The sequence below is a fragment of the Hydra vulgaris genome, chromosome 07 (genome assembly GCF_038396675.1).
Source record: "Hydra vulgaris chromosome 07, alternate assembly HydraT2T_AEP".
NCBI lineage: Eukaryota > Metazoa > Cnidaria > Hydrozoa > Anthoathecata > Hydridae > Hydra > Hydra vulgaris.
The window spans coordinates 34,248,863-34,269,764 of NC_088926.1; the positions used below are offsets into that span (position 1 = coordinate 34,248,863).

At 29.4% G+C, this 20,902-nt stretch overlaps 1 protein-coding gene across 2 annotated transcripts; it reads right to left on the reverse strand.

Moving 5' to 3' along the window:
• Positions 1-511: 511 nt before the first annotated feature.
• LOC100212542 (uncharacterized) lies at positions 512-12,138 on the reverse strand. 2 transcript variants are annotated; one of them, XM_065801681.1, is made up of 6 exons: positions 11,718-12,138; positions 9,039-9,789; positions 6,361-6,435; positions 6,199-6,258; positions 2,656-2,860; positions 512-1,022 (listed from the first exon to the last, which is right to left on the reverse strand). In XM_065801681.1, exons 1-6 carry the CDS (start codon positions 11,947-11,949, stop codon positions 795-797), a joined length of 1,551 nt encoding a protein of 516 aa, XP_065657753.1. In that variant the 5' UTR covers positions 11,950-12,138; the 3' UTR covers positions 512-794. The 2 variants fall into 2 exon arrangements, with proteins under 2 accessions (XP_065657753.1, XP_065657752.1); XM_065801680.1 differs by having other exon boundaries at positions 6,361-6,438; positions 11,718-12,122.
• Between the last annotated feature and the right edge of the window lie 8,764 nt (positions 12,139-20,902).

Sequence of the window (20,902 nt, forward strand, 5' to 3'; positions counted from 1 at the left end):
CTTTAACCAGATATAGTTACATATAGGTTTTTTCTCAGACGTAATTATATCTGGAGGAAATTCTTGATGTATTTGGGCTTAAGAGAAATTACAAGATGTAATTACATCTTCCTAAAGATGTTGTTAGGGGTCATTAAATTTCCATAAATTGGAGAGATGTTAAAAAAAAGATCTTGGACTACCCTAAAGATGTTGCTGGACAGATGTTTTAACTTTTCGATTTAGAATATTTCTTCAGAAAAACATTAGCCATGTACCATTTTATCCAAGAACTTTTACACCCAAGATACAACAAATAAAATTAAACAATTCTTTCAGTATTACGTTAAATATCGCAACGGTAAGCACATATTATTACATAAGAGGCTTAGCTCTAAGATCTTAACTTCTTGAATATAAATTGCAAATAGCATCATGCTTAAATCTTATTTAAAATGTTCAAAAATATTTCCCCTACAATTTAAAAATGTTAGAGGCTCTTTCGACTTATTTACAGAAAAAATGCAATGAAGACATTTCATAAGATGTATCAAAAAGAACCTATGAAAAGTAGCTGCGTAAATGAAAATGGAATTATTTACAATCAGAACGGAACAATCACGATTAGAAGTACTGCGCTACCAGTTCTAACATACGTGCAACAGTTGCATAATTATATATCGCAACTATAACGACATTTTACAGTTTTTAGTGGAGATAACATTACTCCATTAGACTGATCTAGCTAACTGTATTAGTGATTTGTTGATTGGTATAAGTTTAAAGTAATCCAGTAGAATCAAATCCAGATAAATTTATCCCAAGGATGGAAATTCGTCCTTGCTTTCCAATTGTATGTTGGAATTTGATGCATACCCGCCGTCTTCTTTTCTTCCGCCACGTCCACCGCCGCGTCCTCCTCTTCCACCACGTCCTCGTCGACTTCTATCCTCAAGATGACGATTTTCACCAACAGCAAATTGAAATTCCAAGTTCATGTGTTCCTTGACTCTTCCTGAAGTCTTTAATTTTTCTTCGTAATACTAATAAAACAAAATAAAATAATGAAAAATAAGGTTTCATAACTGTTTACATTTAAAAACCAATATTATTGACGCACCAGGGTACCCACTTATTGTAATATTTAAACTTCATTATTCCAGTGAAAGTTTATTTTAAATATTTTCTAATAAAATTATATTGAAAACTCAAACAGGTTTTAAGAAATCATAAAAAGTAAAAAATTTTGTACGTAATAGTTTTATATATATAAGGTGTTAAAATTCAAAATAACTTTTTTAATTAATGCCATTTGTACATTTTTTACTAATAGGATTTCCGTTTATTGATAAGTAGAAAAATTGCAGCTCTAACTTGTGATTTTGTGGACGATGTCGAGTGCAAATTTATTCTAGATGTAAAAGCCTACTTAAAACTTAACTATTGATGAACGACTTTTTTTTCTGAGTTTCATCAAAACCAGCTATGATGAAAACACGCATAGCCATTGCAGGGTATAATTTAAACTGGTAAAAAAAAAAAAAGAGAAAAAATCAGGGAGAAACAACAAGTAAAATACAAGTAAACAAAAGAAACAACAGGTAAAAACAAATTAGAGAAAAACTCCATACTATATAAGAAATGCATTATTAATTTTATTTACAACTCTAGCTGTAGCAAAACATTTGCTCATACCACAATAAATCATACACCTCTAGTCTGATAAAAGTAAAGAGATCATGACTGCTATACTACACACCATTTTTGATCAATTATGACTAAAATTGCCATTAAAAACATCAAAGGTCATAGAGTTTCAAAACTAAAATTAGATTCTTGTCAAAGAGTTCAGGAGAACACACCAGGAAGGAAAAAAGCCATGGGATCCGGTAATAAGTTACAAACTAACAAAAAGACAACAAAATACATTTAAGAGCTGCACTAAATGTCAACTGTCATTTCGTGACTTAACAAACATTTAACAAATATTGTAAAATGTTTGAATTAAATAATACGTTTATAACCAAATAATAGTTATATTTATTGATTCTTACTTAAAAGTTTATAAATCATAATATTAATATAATATTGGATTAAGCATATTAAGTGAACACTTTTACTATAGTCCTTAAAAGAAATTTAAATTTTATTTAAACTTTAGATATTTCTATTTAATACTTTAATAATTTTCATAAACTATGAGGAGTTTGGTGCTAATATTACAATGGGTCTGGTTTGCCTCAATTACCGATATTCTGAATGTATTCCAGATGATGCATGACTGCATGCACTTGAGTCTCAGTGGCAAAGATATTTAATTGGTTTAATGGACAAAAAACTTATGAAAGAAATGCATTAGAAAATAATATAATATAACAATATAGGTTTTCGCCAAATAAAATTTTGGAAAACTTACTATTTAAATACAAATGAAACCCTTAAGATATTTTAAAGCACTTGATTTTATTTTGCATTGAAGACAAATAGGGATCTATCAATACCACAGGACCATTAACTATCATAATTTAAGATTATATAGTGGCTATTTATGAAAAAATTTAGATTGAATTCTCAAAAGCTTTTTGAAAGGAAAAACAATCAATTTTTCCACTATTATAATAAAACTAATCGAAATCTAGTCTGTTTCAAAAAATTTAAATACTAAAAAGTACTTACCTTCTTGGGGAAAAACAAAGACCCATCTGCCTCATTCTCTTCATCAGATGGTTTCTTAAGTGGTTTGCCTTTAAGAACCTTTACACCTTCATTAGCTTTTCTCAGATTGTATTGTGGTTTTGAACGGCTTTCCTCAAGTTGCTTTTTATATTCTTCATAGGTCATCTCAGGAGTATTTTCTTTATTTTCTTCACTGGATTCAACACTAAAAGAATCAAAACAAAAATAAAATAATTATTTCAAAAGTACTAAAAAACTTGATTTTGTGTTTATGAAATAATTTTTTATAAAACTCGAACTACATGGGTTAGTTAACCAAAAAAGTTATTTTTGTGTTGAGAAAATTTGAAAATTAAATTTTCAAAAGTACTGCTGCTTATTTAATTTTAACCCATCTCCCTTTATTAATTTTTTATTTAATTTTAACCCATCTCCCTTTATTAATTTTTTATTTAATTTTAACCCATCTCCCTTTATTAATTTTTTATTTAATTTTAACCCATCTCCCTTTATTAATTTTTTATTTAATTTTAACCCATCTCCTTTTATTAATTTTTTATTTAATTTTAACCCATCTCCCTTTATTAATTTTTAAGAAACATAAATTTTTTTTTGTAGTAATAGTTTTTTGGTTATTTTCTTAATTTTTGCTTATGTTTATTTTAATAATTTTTGTCATAGTTATAAACTTTACTATAATTATTTTTACCACAGTTCTTATCATAAGTCATATTTTTTAGTAAAGTTATATTATAGTTACTATTTGTAATGTTTTTTTTATTATTTTTATTAAATCGTTATTATCGCAATTATTAATATTATATTTACAATTCTCTTTATTTTATTTTAAATTTATTTAAACTTTTTTTTTAGTTTTTTTTTTTTAAAACTATGAGTGACAACTGACTTTATTTATGCGTTTATAATACATTTTTGTAAAATTTTTATATTTTATGGTTAAAAAAATGGATTAAATAAAATAGTTTTGAAATTTTATTACATATAATTTTTTTTTTCTTTCAAAGTTTTAATCGAAAAGCCAATAGGGTACGAGTTTGCTTTTCTCACACATTGAATAAATTAAAACTTAGAATTCTGGGATCGCAATTTGGACAAACAACTCAAAAATGTATAACAACAACAATACAAGTTGTTCAGTTTTCAATACAAAATCTCAATAACTTTTTGAATTCTTGTTAGTGTTTGTAAACTTGTAAGAACTGATTAAAATGAAAGTTTTTATTTTAATTTGTTAGTTTGAATTTGACTTTTCAAACTGTGATTACTTAAAGTTTTTATTTGTTATCAGTAGATGATTTCCTTTGGCAATAAGTGAAATTTAATAAACAAATGAATCTTAATACACTCAGGATGGGTATATCTTCTGAAAGTTAACCTCCTCTTTTAAGCACCTGAGAGTTAACGCTTAAACAAAAAGAATTTGACAAGATCAGAAAAATATTAACCAGTTCTCTTAACATTGACTGTTATAATGATATTTTAAAAATAAAAATATTAAAAATATATTTAGTTAATTAGTATATAAATGTCTTTTTAAAAGTTGCAACCAAATAAAATGATTACATATTTACAAAAAGCTTTATAAATAATTTTTAATTTTTAAGAAAGTTTAAATTTTATCTTAAAATTGTTCAAAATAGTTTTTAATTTTTTTTTTTATAAGTTCTTGTATAGGGATTACACAAAGGAATCATTATATACCCAGAAAAAAAGTGAAAAAATTGCAATTATTCTGAGTAACATTACCCATTGCTTGTTGGCAATTAAGAGCTCACTGTTTTTAATAATAATTAAACAAAAAACAAAAATTTCCGTTTAATAACAATGTTGTAAAAATGCAAATTTAATTTTTGAATGAAAGAGCTTTTGATCATCACTATTATATTTTATTTGAGGAAATTGAAAAAATGAAACAAAATCTTTTTAAAAAAGTTTTGTTTCCTTTTTTGACTTTAATTGACTAAATTCCTTTTGACTTTAACGACAATTAAATAACAACTATAATAACTTAAAGGGATGTTGCGTTTATAATAAAGACAATGATTTAAAAAAAACGTTTGGGCTAAATTTTTTTTTTAATCGAAGCTCGCTTTCTTTATTTTGTTAATGGCCAAGTAGTATTTAAAAGATCGATTATGTAACAAAAAAATGATTGATGTCATGTACTAAAACTCATAGGAATAAAACACACATTAATAAATTATCAAGTCTGTAGATTGCTGCGTATATTAGACTATTTGGCCTACAACAAAGCAGAGAAGGCAAGCTTTAACTAAAACAAAACAAAAAAAGTTAGTTTTTCTTGGTATGCGTTGATACTTTTGTTTTAATCATAAGAATTTAGCCCAAACGTTTTTTTTTTTTTAATATGAACACAATATGTTTTGGAGGTTTGGGATTCCTTTAACTTAAGTTTTATTAAGGTTTGGTTATTTTTAAACTTTTTTTTTTTAAATATCTTAAACCTTTTTCCTACTTTTAATGCATATTTATTTGCAACAAATGATTTGTTAATAAAAACTTTGGTTCCAAACATTGTCTACAATTTAAGCTGTTTTGAAATTTAGACCTTTTTTTACTATTTTAAAGCAATTCAAGCACAAAAGTTTTGTTTTGTACAACTACATCTCATTAGAGAAGTATTATTTTTGGTAAGTTTTAATGCTGTAGTTTTTATTTGTTATAAAAAAAAGCTGATATAAAAATGCACAAAACTAATATGTTCAAAGATCAAAGTTTTTGATTAGTATCATGATAAACTAGCACTAATATAAGATCTTGTTAAGCATTTTTATGCAACATACTCCGGTTTAAGATACAGAGATTATCCTTTTTCTTGGTTTAAGAATTTGATATTTTACTATACAAAAAGCAATTGTGTGCTTAAGACAAGTTCAGATTCTAAGTTATTACACCTTGCAGAGTAAGATGAACCAAAAAAGGAGGCATAACTTGAACGAGAACCATGGTATACCTTAAGTTAAATAGCATTTTTCACTGAAATGACATAAAAAACAAATGCTTGGTTGTTATACTAAAGGTACAGTACTCAATTTCAAGCATCTAAAAAGTAAGTAACTATTCTTAAGAACATTTATTTTATAGGTTTTGAGATTCTGAATCTCAAGGACAAAGAGGAAGAAAATTGGTTGTCCAAAAAGAAGTCACTCACATGTCATGGAAGAAAACAATTTAATCCCGAACAAATTTGTTATGGTGGACCAGGTATTGTTAAAAAGCGTTACGCAGCTTGCATTTTACATACAAATGGCAGTTTTTATGTCGAGTGGTTTTACATTAAGCGAAACCTTTCTTATTTTGTCATATTTAAATTATCTTTTAATATTGTTCATGTGATATTCAGGGAGTTAGGCCTTAAAAAAAAAAGGATTCAACCACAACTGAAAAACCACAAAATGGAAACAGCAACCAGAAAAATTGTTAAAAATTATTTTCAAAACTAATTTAGAAACTAAAATATAAAAAACTTTTATAAAAAATATTTAAAAAAGTGCTACATACCCTTGCTCTTGTGCTTCACCATCTGATTGGGGTGCACTAACAACAGCCTGTGGCTCTTCACTAAATTTGTAAACTTTTTAACATTAAAAACATTAATTTTAATACAGTTTTTTTTATTTGTTATTATTTATGCTTAATATTAATACAAAACACTCAGCTTACCCTGCATTATCTTCTCCAGGAGTGCCCCAATTGTAAGCACCAGAGCCGTCACGTTTTTCGGTTGGCTTAACTGAACTGCTTAACAAAAAATATTTTATTATAACATAATATGCGTGGTAATATTTTGTAATAACTATTGAACATTTTAATGATTTTTATGTGTAAATATATACATATATTATGTCTACATATAATAGCTACTTCTTATTATTAAATGCTGATAAAAAACGGATAACTTTATTTTGATTTTAAGTTCTTAGGCATTTTGGATTATTAAACAGACACAGGGTTGTGTCATATTTAGACATAACCCCAGTCCTTGAATTTAGGAAATATGAGATCAGCAATGTTTGCCGACCTTAATCTGTTAGAAGTCAGCACCAAAAAAAAAATGAAAAAAAAAGGTTTTACCATAAAAAATAGAAACAAGGTCAGTGATTTTTTACTGATCCTTAACACTTTGAGGTTCGCCACTAATTGCAACCCCTAATCCTAATATTGTAGTCGTATAAGTAACTATAAAGTAATTTAGCTAAAATCCACTTTTAAATAAACATTAATACATTCACAACAATTAAAGGCCAAAGAAAGTTAATAACTGCTAAATCATAATAAAATGAATAATTGATTAACATACAAATTTTGAATTGAACAATCAAAAACAACTTTGATGTTAATGTCTATTCTCTTTGCTCTACATCCACACAGCTCATTAAAGTTCAGGGTTCAATTTAATTTTTTTATAAAGTCCTGGACAAATTTGCCGATCAAAAATTGATTGGGTTGGACATAGTCCGATCAAACTTTTAAAATATAATTTTTACGATTTTAGAGAAGCGATTTATGCTATTAAAATCTGTCATGTTATTCGGTTTATTAAACGTTAGTCTAATGAAGTTTTATTTTCTTTCCTTATTGTTTAGAGTATTTCATAACAGACTTTAGTTTTTTAATAAAATAGTTTCAATTTAATATCGCATGTTTTTTTAGATAGACTTAAATTTTCACAGTGTAACTGATAACACTTATTATTTTTTTCTTTACAATTTGACAACGGCTGTTATGTTTTCACAATTTAAACCCAATGAAAAAAATTGTTATATTACGAGTAACTTCTAATTAGTGATCTTTTAAAAAGTTTTTATTTTACGCAAAGGCTTTATTACAAGGATCGTTTAAAATAAACATATTGTGTGTAAATTAAACAGGGTTCATGGCAGTTTTAGAAATCCATTTTCCCTGAGTTTTCACCCAATTTTAAGCACTTTTACCCTAAGTTCAGGTGGTGAAAAGTATATAGTTTTCCTTGTTTATGTTGAAGGATATAATGCTTTTGCAACTGAATCCATGTTCCCTTAATATTTTTAATAAAATTTTTTAAGGAACTAAATACTTCTTAATTAATTGATAGCAATCTGTTAAAGGAAGGTTTTTAAGTAATAAAAAGTAGTTTAATAAGGAAAGAAAATCATAAAAGTCCAATAAATATAAAAAATATATTTTCAAAAAAAACAACTTGTATCTATCATATAATCTTATATAAAACTAAAAAACATTCCCTGAGTTATTCCTGATTTTAAAGATTTTCAAAAAAAGTTCGCTGAATTTTCCAGGTATTCCCTGAATTTTCAGAATTTAAAAACTTTTCCCTGGTTTTCTCTGAGTGCCATGAACTCTGTTAAATGTTGTATTTAAATTTTCTTTATAAGGCAACCCTCGGAATTGGGGTCAGGATTCGGCAATGCCGACCTTAAAGTATTTGAGATCCGCCAAAAATCGCCATCCTTATTTCGATTGTTTTATGGTGACTCCTTTGTGTCAAATTTTTCTTGCTGACATCTAACAGATTATAGTCTGCAATTTATTGCCACCTCATTTTTTTTAAATAAGTGAGTAGGTATTTTTTAAGATTTAAACTTTTGAAACTATTTTTTAATGTATTTCTAAAATCTTTCAAAAGATTATTTTTTTCAAGTTACTTTAAATTATAAGTTGAAACAAATGTTCCCATGATTTTTTTCGCTTTAAATATTTAATTTCAATTTTCAATAACTTAAATAATATTTGTTTTTTTATTACACAATCAATAGAAGTAATATGTAAACGCGCTTTAAAAAGATGACCACTTAAAAGATGAGTTTAAAAGTATTTTTTTTCAAATGCAAAATTAAAAATGTAACAAAAAGTGATGTTAATGTCTAGTTTTTTTAGTTTTATTTCAAAGATAATTTATTTTCTTTTTCTCAAGGATTTGTTTTGCTTTTTTCCCTAATTTAAGTTTAGCTTAACATTTTTGAAACATTGAAATTATCAAAACATCTAAACAGTCATCATCAAGTTGTAAACCAAAAATAATCATTTGCATAGTCAGCAACAGCATTGAATCGCATGCAATTCCTATCCAAGCCTAATTTTGTAAAATTTAATTCCTGTCGGTCAAAATGTCCTATTACTTTGTAAATTGATTGAACAACCTGAGGTTTTAGCCAAACAATGTCCGATGTCAAACTGTTAAATAGAGCCCTGAAAGTTTAAATTAGTTTTTAAGCAAATTTTACTTAGTAAGAGGTTTTACACCTTGTGAGACATACAAAGAAAATAACAAAGCAAAACAAAAAGCCCAAAACAAAAAAATTATAAATGCAATAAAAAGTTGCCAAAGATAAATAAAAAAGAACCTTTTGTTACTGCCACTTTTTCTATCAAACTCGCGTCCACGACTTGCCCCACGTCCGCCACGACCTCTTCCCCTTCCTCGAAAACCACCACGTCCACCACGATTTTCATTATTTGAATCAGAACCTCCAAATCCTTTATCTGTAGCTGAATCAGAAAATCCTACAGAACCACCAAAGCCACCTGATGGCGCACCAAAGCCGCCTGATGGTGCACCGAAACCACTTGATGGTGCACCAAAACCACTTGATGGCGCACTGAAACCACTAGGTGGAGCACCAAAACCAGAGTTAGAATCTGTGCCATTTTGATTTTGAGGACATTCACGTGCAAAATGACCAACCTCATTACATTTTCTACAAGCTCCACCTCCAGGTGGACCTGATTTTGGACATTGCCGAGCAAAGTGCCCTTCTTCACCACACTTATGACAAGCCCCACTTCTTGGAGCAGTTTCAGTATTAGGGCACTCCCTGGCAAAATGTCCTTCCCCACCACATTTGTGACAAGCTCCTTTATTCCCACCATTAGATGCAGGGGCTTGAGTACAGTCTTTAGCAAAATGTCCCTCTTCGTTACATCTCCTACATGCTCCTTTTGAAGTCTCATTTTTTGGAGCTGAATTGTCACCACCAAAACCTTTACGACCACCTTCAGCAGGAGAATCTGTGGATTTGAAACCACCACGACCATTTCCGCGACCACGACCGCCTCCACGACCCCCACGTCTATCAGAAGACTCATTTTTAGGTTCTAAAAAATAATAAAATAGATTGGAAAACAATATCATAAATAATATATAATTGACATTAACATATATATATATACTTCTTTTTTTTAGAGGTCAACCTACTAAATCTCTAAAAATATGTAGTTCTAAAAATAATAAACAAACGAATTATAAAACACAATGTATAACTTTAAAATATATTTTTTCAACTAAAGAGGACATTAAGGTAAGGTTTTATTAAGTTTATAACAAAATAATTGTTTACTTTAATATGGAAAACACATATCTATAATAATAATAATTTAGAAACATGAAATTGGGACTTTCTTCTGTGTCTGAATTATAATTCACCTTTTATTTAGAAAATTTTTTTTATAAGAAAAAAAAAGGCCTAGCCAGGACTAATCATAACAAAAAATCAAAAAAAAAAAAAAAAAAAAAAAACAATACACCAGCTTGAATATAATTTTATTAAATGGCTGATGATTGTTTAAACAAGTCTCATTAAGGTAGGAATAACGGATTTGAAAAAGGTCTTCAGGTATAAAAGTCATAAAATCACTATTTTTGAAATTTGGCATCAAGATCCAAAATACTGAAAACCTTATGGACTTTTTTGGAAAAAGTAGCAACTTATATGGAAAAAATGGAGAAAAAGAACATTACCAATACTTGTATGGCCAATTATTTGAAATATGAATTTTAGCAATCAATTAATGCTGTAATGGCTTTTCCTCTATACATTACTACATACATCACATGCACATAATAACTAACACATATACATACTATCTTTGTAAGTTTAGCTGAGTACAAAACCTTAGCAATAACAACATACTCAAATAAACACCTGCATGGGCTTCTGTACTAAATCAAACTGAGGGTTTGGGATAGTACCATCTATATACAAAGTACATTTATTATAACAAAAAAAAAATTTTCACTTTTGTCATATTTCTTACAACTGGATTTATGTTGAAATTTCAACCTTCAAAATTTACTATAGCTTTACTTTATCCTGTATGTGTAATACACATATAGACACAAAATTTTGATATAATAAATTTTTCTTTCATACTTATTTTTACAATTTGTTATAATACTTATAGCATGCTTATATATTACCTATGTTGAACAAATGAAGCTTGTTGTACAATATAGAAATTGAACAATGTACATAGTATATTTTGAAAGCAAAATAGCTAATAAACCGATCAACATAACTGTAAAAACTAAAAAATTGCTGGTTGATTAAAAACATATGAACTAAATGTGGAAACTTTATATGAATTATTTTCTATTACACAACATAAAATACTTGGCTTATCGCTGTCAGCCCTTTTTGTATTATGAAAGCTGATAATATATTTTTGTTTCTTTCAATCAGTGACATTGAAAACATATCATTTAACATAATACTATAGAACAAATACTAATATTTAAATTTATTAAATAAAGTAAATACGATGGTACCATTGAGTTTACTCGACAATTCCACATTTTGCAAATACATGATATAATGAAGGTATGGACAATTTAAATGGCAATACCTCTTGAGAGTCTTTACCTAATTCTTTTAAGAAATATTACATGTATTTATTGTAAACAGTATATTTTACCTTGTAAGAATACTTTTGATGATAAACAAATCAAATACATTTACTAATATTTACAATTTAGGCAGACACAAGAAAATAGACGTTTGCAAACTGATTTGTATTAATGTTGAGTAAACTACTTTTAAAAAATAGAAAATCGCCATATGCATATATAAATATTTATGCATTAACATATAAACAAAAAATATCAGCAGCACTAGAAACATTATTAACTTAGTGGTGATGCATTGAAATAGGAAGTAGCATTTTACTGGCAATAGACGCCACATGACTTTTCAAAAACAATTTACTGTGAAATCTTAATATGATTTTGATAAACCAACACAACTTACTCTCGGCAGTCTCAACTGGAGCAACAGTCTCCACTTTAGCTGGTTTTGAATCTTTAGATTTCTTTGCAGCATCCTTTTTACCCTTGCCTTTGACCTCTTTTTCTTTCTTAGATGGCTTTTCTTGGGCTACTCGAATTAACTCAAAAGGATCATCTATGATATCATTATCAATACCATTAAATCTATTATTTACTCCAATCGAGTATTCTGACTCCATATCTCCAGCTGGCATATTATCTGGATTCGATAAAACTGGATTACGATCTCTCCTAGATCTTTAGGAAACGACGCCAATATGCGTCTAAGAACTTGTTAAAAATGGAAGTTGTCCTCGATATGCAGACCGCCTTACGGAAAAAATTAACCACTTAAGGTCCATTCTTCTTACCATGCTTTGTATAATGCGGCGATTGCTGTTTATAACCGCTTTTTGTTTTAAGGAAGTTTTAATGAAATGAAAAAAATTGCAACAACATCAAAAATAACCAGGTTTAAAAAAAATCTATTCTATCTATTATCTCAGGATAAAATTTATTTTTACTACTTCATGGGTCCAATAACCTTTAATAAATAAAGCAGTAAAACAAAGGAAAAAAGAAAACTTTAATACGCGTTAATAAAATATAGAGTAGACCGGGGTCGAAAGTAACAGGGGTCGGTTGTATCAGTGTGAATATCACTGTACATACTATAGATAGGACGCCGCCATATTCGATGATTTTTACCAACAATCGAGGTCCACTGTTGCAATCGAGGTTGCCACCGTCACACGAGTCGTTTGCGTATTCTGTGGTGCATGGTGTTTATTTGTGCAAAACAAACATTTTTACACCGTATTTGGAAGGCAATAATATAACTTCTGTATCAGGTGAGTACATTCTGTTTTGGTAATTTCAAAATATTATTATTTTTACGTAATTTAGTGTGAATTTAAATTATCTTTACCACGATTAAATAAAAAAAATATAATGTTAAACGAAAATGAACCTACCGGGGCGGTTGTATCAATGAACGACACAAAATCCCGGGGTCAATTGAACCAATACAACCAACCCCAGGATATCATTTTTAATATTTGTTATGGTTTATTTGCATTCAAACTGACAAAATAAATATTTTTTATGTTCGTAGTGGTTCGTACCTCTGTATTTTATTTGTAGGTAACGAAGTATACAGGTTTCCTATTTTAAGTTTTTTTTAATGATATTTAGTAAATGTTGACAAGAGCTCAGAAAATCTTAAAAAAACTTATTGAATACATATTTAATTCATTGCTATAAACAAATATGGATTTTTTCTACTTAAGGATTCCCCAAACCGCATAAAAAGAACAAATAGGTGTAGCCATCCCCAATCTTCGTACGAATCTGCCTCCAATGATATAGTAGGCAGATTCGTAGTATACAATAGTCAAAGAGAGAGTTTCTGATAGAAAAGCTGCACAAAAGCATAGTTTGTGCTACGCATTATTACGAAGGTATATATTGAAAAGAAAAACATCAAACAAACCTGAAAATGTTGGTTACCAAGCATGGAACAACGTTTTTACTGCTAACCACGAAATTTCTATGAAGAAATATATAATGAAGGCAGCTGATATATATAACGGATTTTCGCCGAGGGAAATAGGAAGACTGGCATATGATATAATGCCATCTATATATGAGCTCAATTTGCCGTTACAATGGAAAAATAACATATGTGCAGAAGAATTGTTCAGCGGCATCCGGAACTGTCAATAAGATGCGCCCAACCCACTAGCTTAGCAAAGGCTACAAGCTTCAATTAAGCAAATGTGAATTTATTCTTTAAAAATTACGAAAAGGTTCTAGGCAAACACAAATATGAACCAAAAGACATATACTGCGTAGATGAAACCGGTGTCACGACGGTACAGAAACCATGTAAAATTGTGACGAAAAGAGGATCTCATCAGGTCATCGCCTTAACTTCTGCCAAACGTGGAAATCTGGTTACCGTTGCATGTGCAGTGAATGCTATAGGAAATTATATACTCTCAATGTTTGTATTTCCTCGGAATAGATATCAGGATTACTTCGTCAGAGAAGGTCCAGTGGGAAGTATTGGCGCTGGCAACAGCAGTGGCTGAATGCAGGAAGATGAATTCCTGATATTTTTGAAGCACTATCAAAAGTACATATCGTCATCAAAAGACAGAAAAATTCTTCCCATTTTGGATAATCATTCGTGATATATTTCAATTCGAGCATTGGATTATTGTATTGAAAATGGAATAGTAGTTTTATCTTTCACACCTCATTGCTCACACAAATTGCAGCCTTTGGACCGTTCTGTATATGGCCCATTCAAAAAAGCTGTTTACTCCACCAGTGATGCTTGCATGCAAAATAATCCAGGTAAAACCATGACCATACATAACATACCATCTATTGTTCAAACGGCTTTACCAATAGCATTCACGTCTACTAATATTCAAGCTGAGTTTAGGTGTACCGGTATTTATCCATATAATAGACAAGTTTTTACAGACTTAGATTTTGCGCCATCATTTGTTACGGATAGACCAATGCCAGAAGATAGACCAATTCTAGAAAACAGACCAGTTACAGAACACAGTCCATTGATAAACGATAGATAAATGTCAGAAGTGACACCATTGTCAAAAAACAGGCTACAAAATTTTGCAGATGATCCAATACCGTCCACGTCAACAGTTTTTAATCCTGAAAGCGTTCGCCCATTCTTGAAAGCTCCACCTAGAAAGGAAAGCACAAGAGGAATAAAGAAAAGAAAGTCGGCTGTGTACACAGATACACCCGAAAAGGAAAAAATCAGAATGGAAAACCGTGAAAAGGTAATAAAAATGGATAAAAACAAAACAAAACATCCAGCTAAAAAAAGAAAAGTAAGGAAAAATATAGACAGAAATGACGATAGCGACGAATGTTTATGCTTAATTTGTTCGGCGCCTTTCTATAAAAGTAAACCTAACGAAAAGTGGGTTCAGTGCATGGACTGCCAAAATTGGGCAAATGAGGATTTTGCACATCAAACCGATTATTATGTTTGCAAAAATTGTGAATCTGAATAAAAGTTTGTTACTTTATGTAATTTTGATGAGAAGTTCCAAAATATTTTTTATTATACGAGATCATTGTTTTTGTGATTGACTGTATATTTTCTTTATTACCTTTTTTGATATTTTTTGAGATATTATTTTTCATTTGTAAACGTCATAATAGAGAGTCACAGTTTATTTTTTGGATGCAAAAATACTTAAAAAGTTTAAGTGTAAAAAGTTTAAGGTTGTCTCGTTTAATAGTGTCTCTTTTTTTTTATTTTCTTCTTAATATTTTTACACTTCGAAATATTTTTGTTAATTTTTAAGTGAAATAATTCACATTTATATATTTTTAGAACTTATAGATTTTTTTCATTTGTTGTATTGTCTTGTGGGTATAAAAACATAATATATTGGACCTCGCTTGCATTATTGTTCTATTAATAAAAAAGATTAGCTGAAAATGTGTCTTTAAATGAATGTCCCTATGGAAAGACCAGTAATTCCTTAATAGCTTGCCGTACAATTGACTCCAAGAAGTGATTCGACCGCTCTGGGGTCCGGGACGGTTGTATCACATTCCGATTTTGTGAACTTTGTTCTATTTTTCAGTTATTATTGTTTTGAAATCCGTCATATTACATTCATTAAATAGCTGAATATATTAGCTATACAGATGCACTATTGCTTTTTGTGTATGTTGAATAGTCTCTCGGTAATTTCGGCTCTAAGTTAAATTGATACATTCGACCTTGGTCTACCCTACTTGAAAATTTTGTTAAAACCTCATAAACTTATCAAACACCAAATAGTAATAACTGCTATATCAATTTTTCTGATGATGCAGTTTTTAGTGTGCAAAATTCAATCATTTTTAATGTGGGCCATATCACACATTCCCAAACATTATTTATTAAGCCAAATATAATAAATACCAAATAAATATCTATGATCTTGTTAAATTTATGTTCAAACTTAATAAAAATATCTCCTCAGATATTTTACCCGCTGTTTAAAACAGACCAGAACAGTTACCTTATTAGGTTTTCAAATAACAATTACATTCAGTCAAAAAGTTAATTTTTGCGGCAACTGTGTTTTCAATTTTTTAAAGTTCTTTAGTTCATAATTTATATTCCATACCAAAGGTATGGAATTTAAATTATGAACTAAAGAACTTTAGAAAATTGCAATGCTTAATGAGTTTAAGACCAAATTATGACTTAAAAAAAAACTATTGATGAGCGACATAGCGCTTAGTTTTTTTTGTTGCTCTCCGGGTTGATAATGATAAACGTTTGGAGGTTTGTTATTATCGGCTTGGTGAACAAAGAAAAATTGTGTCACTTCTTATTGGTTTAATTCTTTTTTTATAAAAAACTTATAATTTATAAAAACTTTCCCATGTGCTCCAGATATTTTAAGGTATATATTGGTTTAACAGTAAAGTTTCAGGATTTTGTAAACCTGCCTGCTAGGGTTTCTCAAACGGGATCCCGGGGATAAAAGTGGCAGCGGAATTTCCCGGGATATCACTGTTATATCCCGGAACATAATTTTTTTTTAATTTTACGTATGATAACTGTTTGAACTAATTCGACAAAAAATAAGAAAAATATTATTGCATTTAGTTGCATTTTTATGTGTTCATATCTTATATTAAAACCTAGCACAACAAGAAACATTATTGAAATCTTAAACTATCTAACTCAAGGAATGCATTGCAATTTGCAATGCGATGTTATCTTTTTTCTCATTATTATAAAATATGAGTAAAATATAAAAAAGATTTCTTGCGACGAAAACAGTAAGTTTGATTTTTAAACTTCTAAATTATTGAAAAATTAAACATTTTTCTGTATTGAAATATTTAATAATTTTTGTATTTAAAAAACGGCTAACAAAGACATATAAAGTCTTACGTAAGATAACATACATATGTAAGAAATATTTATAACATTACCTTTAGTTGTTTTACGATTCAATTTAGTTATACCATGTCAATTGTAAATGGATCGAAAGCGTGGCAGTATTTTTGTAAAGAAAAATCTGGCGAATCTGCAATTTGCAAAAAGTGCAGTGTAAAGATAATGTGCAAAGGATTTTCGACAAGTGGGCTCCTTCGTCATTTAAAAAACGCACATAAAGATTTGGATGTAAATATGAAGCGTAAACATGAAGATACTGGTTCGGAAATTAAAATTGTGCAAAAGAAAATCACATTGTTTGTTAAACAGCAGACTATCGAGGAAATTGTGTCAAAGCTAGCAACGGTGGATGGCTTCTCAATAAATGCCTTAACAAAAAGTGAATTTATTAGAAAATCGTTGTCTGAAAAAGGCATGTTATTACCAAAAAATCCAACCCATGTTATGAGTATGATAAAAAAAACAATATGATTTGGCTAAACCAACTTTAGTTTTAGAGATAACAAAAGAGATATCTAGCGGGTCGCGATTTTCTTTATCCTTAGACGAATATACGTCTTTAAAAAATCGACGTTGTTTAAATGTAAATTTACACTTATTAACAAAGTTCTGGAACCTGGGATTGACTCCGATAGTTGGATCACTTCCTGCAGAAAAAATGGTTGATCTGATTGAAAATAAACTGTCAGATTTCAATTTATCAATAAAAAAGCACATCATAGCTAGTGTCACTGACAGAGCATCCGTAATGAAAAAATTTGGATGGCTAAGTGGTATTGAACATCAGCTGTGTTATGCCCACGGACTTTATTTGGCAGTATGTGATGTTCTTTACAAAAAGTCAGACTCTTCAGCAAAATGTATTGAATCGCAAGATTATGATGAAAGTTTGAGCGATTACGATGAGTTTGATGATGTATTTGACTGTAATGATGAGTCATACAGCTCAACAGGCGTTACGTTTATTGATGATTTACAAAAGAGCGTAAATATAGCCTTCACAATTCAGAAGGTTCGAAAAGTGGTTTGAATGTTCCGCAAATTATTTTTTTAAAAATGACGTTTTACAAATCTACCTAAAATCTATGTTTCATAAAGAACTGAAGCTGATATTAGATGTCAAAACAAGGTGGAATAGTCTTGTTGCAATGCTAGAAAGACTGGGAGAGACTAAAGAAGATTCCTTAAAGTAAAAACATTTATACTAAAAGCAATGATTTAAAAGAAGTTCTGAATATCTCCGAAGATGAATATGCGATTATGAACGCCATAAGAATTTCTCTGTAACCGATAAAAATTGGAATAGAAAGACTTGGTAGAAATAATGCTACTTTACTTGACGCAGAAGGTGTAATGATATTCATCTTGGATGATTTGGCGCAGAAAAAAAATTTGATAGGTAATAAACTGCTTCAATCTGTGCAGCAGAGAATTGAAGAACGCAGAAATGCCAATTTAATTGGATTACTAAAATTTTTAAACAACCCAATTAGTTATAATCAGGAATCAAATATCAACAACAAACTACTCTTACCGTCCAAACATGCATTAAAAGCAACAGCAAAAAAAATTTATACCAGGTTGTACATAGAGGATGTTAGCACTAGTTCATCAAATAATGAAATAGTTAAAGTGAGTCGTGATAATGAAAGCATGGTTTCTGACCCATCAATACCTCAACCTGTTGCTCCAAATTTATTAGGCAAAAGTATTTTGACACTTGAGCAAAAATTGGATGCGACTATTTGTAATGTCAAACAAGTAGAAAAAGCAGCTCTAGAAGACATTAGAAATGTAAAAAACCTCTCAAAAGAAATCAAACTTTTTGAGGCAACTGGAAAACGTAGCGAAAGTTCAGAAAGAATATACTCCACATTAATGACCATCAAGCCGACATCAATTGTATTATTAGAAATGTAAAAAACCTCACAAAAGAAATCAAACTTTTTGAGGCAACTGGAAAACGTAGCGAAAGTTCAGAAAGAATATACTCCACATTAATGACCATCAAGCCGACATCAATTGTATTATTAGAAATGTAAAAAACCTCACAAAAGAAATCAAACTTTTTGAGGCAACTGGAAAACGTAGCGAAAGTTCAGAAAGAATATACTCCACATTAATGACCATCAAGCCGACATCAATTGAATCGGAGAGAGCTTTTTCTGCCGCGGGTCTATTTATGGGAAAAATTCGTTTACGATTAAGTGACAAATCAATTGATTGCTTATGTTTTTTAAAACAATATTTTATTTTAAATAGTAATATAGATTAGCGTGCTAAGATAAATTTGTCAGAAACCGTTTGTTTTTTTATTAAAAATAATGCCGGGAAATCCCGGGATAAATAAGTTACACACCGGGAATCCCGGGATGCTAAATTTACGGGAAATGAGAAACCCAACTGCCTGCATGCTTTTTAATAATAATATGGTTTTTATTATACTAGACATTTTATCGCTGTATCTAAAAAAATTTTTAAGCAATATTGAAAAAATTTTTAACCCCATTCCTTCCCCCTCCTCCTAGGACCCGTTACTATATAAGTATCCCTCTATATATGTTCTATATATGTTTAAATATCTCGTTAACAACTAGTGATAATAAATTAGAAACGCAATCATAAAACAGATTAAGTATGTACTTTTTATAATCAGTTCTTAAATATTTCCGCATCATATATAAAATGCTTCAAATAATACTTTTTCAATATAATTTTATTTAAGATTCTTTTTTTTAATTCGTCGTAAATATACAGTTTAAAATAAATCGTTTTCACTCGTTTAAACTTTTCGAATATATCTTAACGAGTTATAACACGTTGTCAAGGTAATGTTTAGTACTTTAATGTTACATAATTAAAATTTTGGTTCAATTGTTTGTTTAATTAACTTAAAGCAATATAGGCATGTCACTTTATTTTGTACATAAACACAATGAATTTTGTCCAAGTTTTTTCTGAATTTCTTTAACTTGAAATAGAAAAAAAAAATCTGTCGCCACTGATGTGAAAAATAAGTTAATGAGTGCATGCAAAGCTGCAAAATAGTATAAAATTCCAAAAACAAAAATTTTTGCAAAACTGAATGTTGAGAGTTTGATCTGACAAAAACGAAAGTTCGATAAAGACAAAATGAAAGAACAACGCGATAAAGATGTAAAAAAAAAGCTGCGTGAAAACAAGAAAGCTCTAAAAGAACATTTAGCAACGTTCTTGTGGTTTATTTTGATATCTTAACATGTTCAATCACAAAGTAAATAAGAAGATATAAATAAAAATGTCAACAGATGTTTAATTTTAAACGAAATAAAGTGACGTTCCCCTATATAAATGGTCTTGATAAAACTTCAAACTTGAAAACATTATTAATACCTCTTCTAAGTTTGCAAAATGCATAGGTATTCTATATAAATTTAAAAACATAATAAATAATCAGCTGTTGACACAATTAAACTACTCGTTTAATCATTGTCATAAAAATTACGCAAATAATATATTGGGGTAGCGCTCAAAAAAAAAAAAAAAAAAAGCTTTTCATCATCATTAGAAACACGCAGCTTGTGTAATAAGCTTATGCAGCCGTAGTGAAGTGGTTAGAGCCCTGACTTCAGAACTGGAGGTCCGTGATTTGAAGCCGGCTTTGACCTTATATGCAGCATTGGTAAGGAAGGAGGCGTGGATTGGTTAAATGCTGAATTGCGCATATCGTATCGTTGACTTTTTTTTTTTCGGAACAAAATAGTTTTACCTAATTTTGACTTTTCTACTAATTAACTTTTTTTGCATGAAAAAGTAAAGAAAGAATTTTTTCAATAGAAAGTTTTATCTATTTTTGATTACTTATTATAGTAGTAGTAGTAGATGCTGTAGCCGCCCGAAGACGACGAGTGTGTGTATAAATAACACACTTAGACAGCCGTGTCAGTATTAATTTTATTTAAAAGGAGCCAATTGTCTAATTGTGCTTTAAAACTGTTTACTGATTTTGCATTAACTACATCTTTAGGTAGTTTATTCCATGGTTTTGTTATTCTGTTAGTAAAGAATGAGTGTCTTAAGTTGCACTTTGTTTTTTCGCGTTCAAACCTGACACCGTTTCCTCTAGATATTTGAAAATCATTAGGCTTGAAACCGTTTAAAAAGTCCACATTTTCAATCTTATTTAATAACTTATAAGTCTGGATCAAATCTCCACGAAGTCTGCGTTCACATAA

What these genes read in the sequence shown, in the direction of transcription:
- LOC100212542 (XM_065801680.1), bottom strand. Translation starts at nt 11,949, where the DNA reads ATGCCAGCTGGAGATATGGAGTCAGAATACTCGATTGGAGTAAATAAT. An exon ending in CCTGGAGAAGATAATGCAGG is followed by an intron (nt 6,259 to 6,360) that starts GTAAGCTGAGTG and finishes TTACAAATTTAG; the next exon opens with TGAAGAGCCACAGGCTGTTG. An exon ending in CTTTGTTTTTCCCCAAGAAG is followed by an intron (nt 1,023 to 2,655) that starts GTAAGTACTTTT and finishes TTGTTTTATTAG; the next exon opens with TATTACGAAGAAAAATTAAA.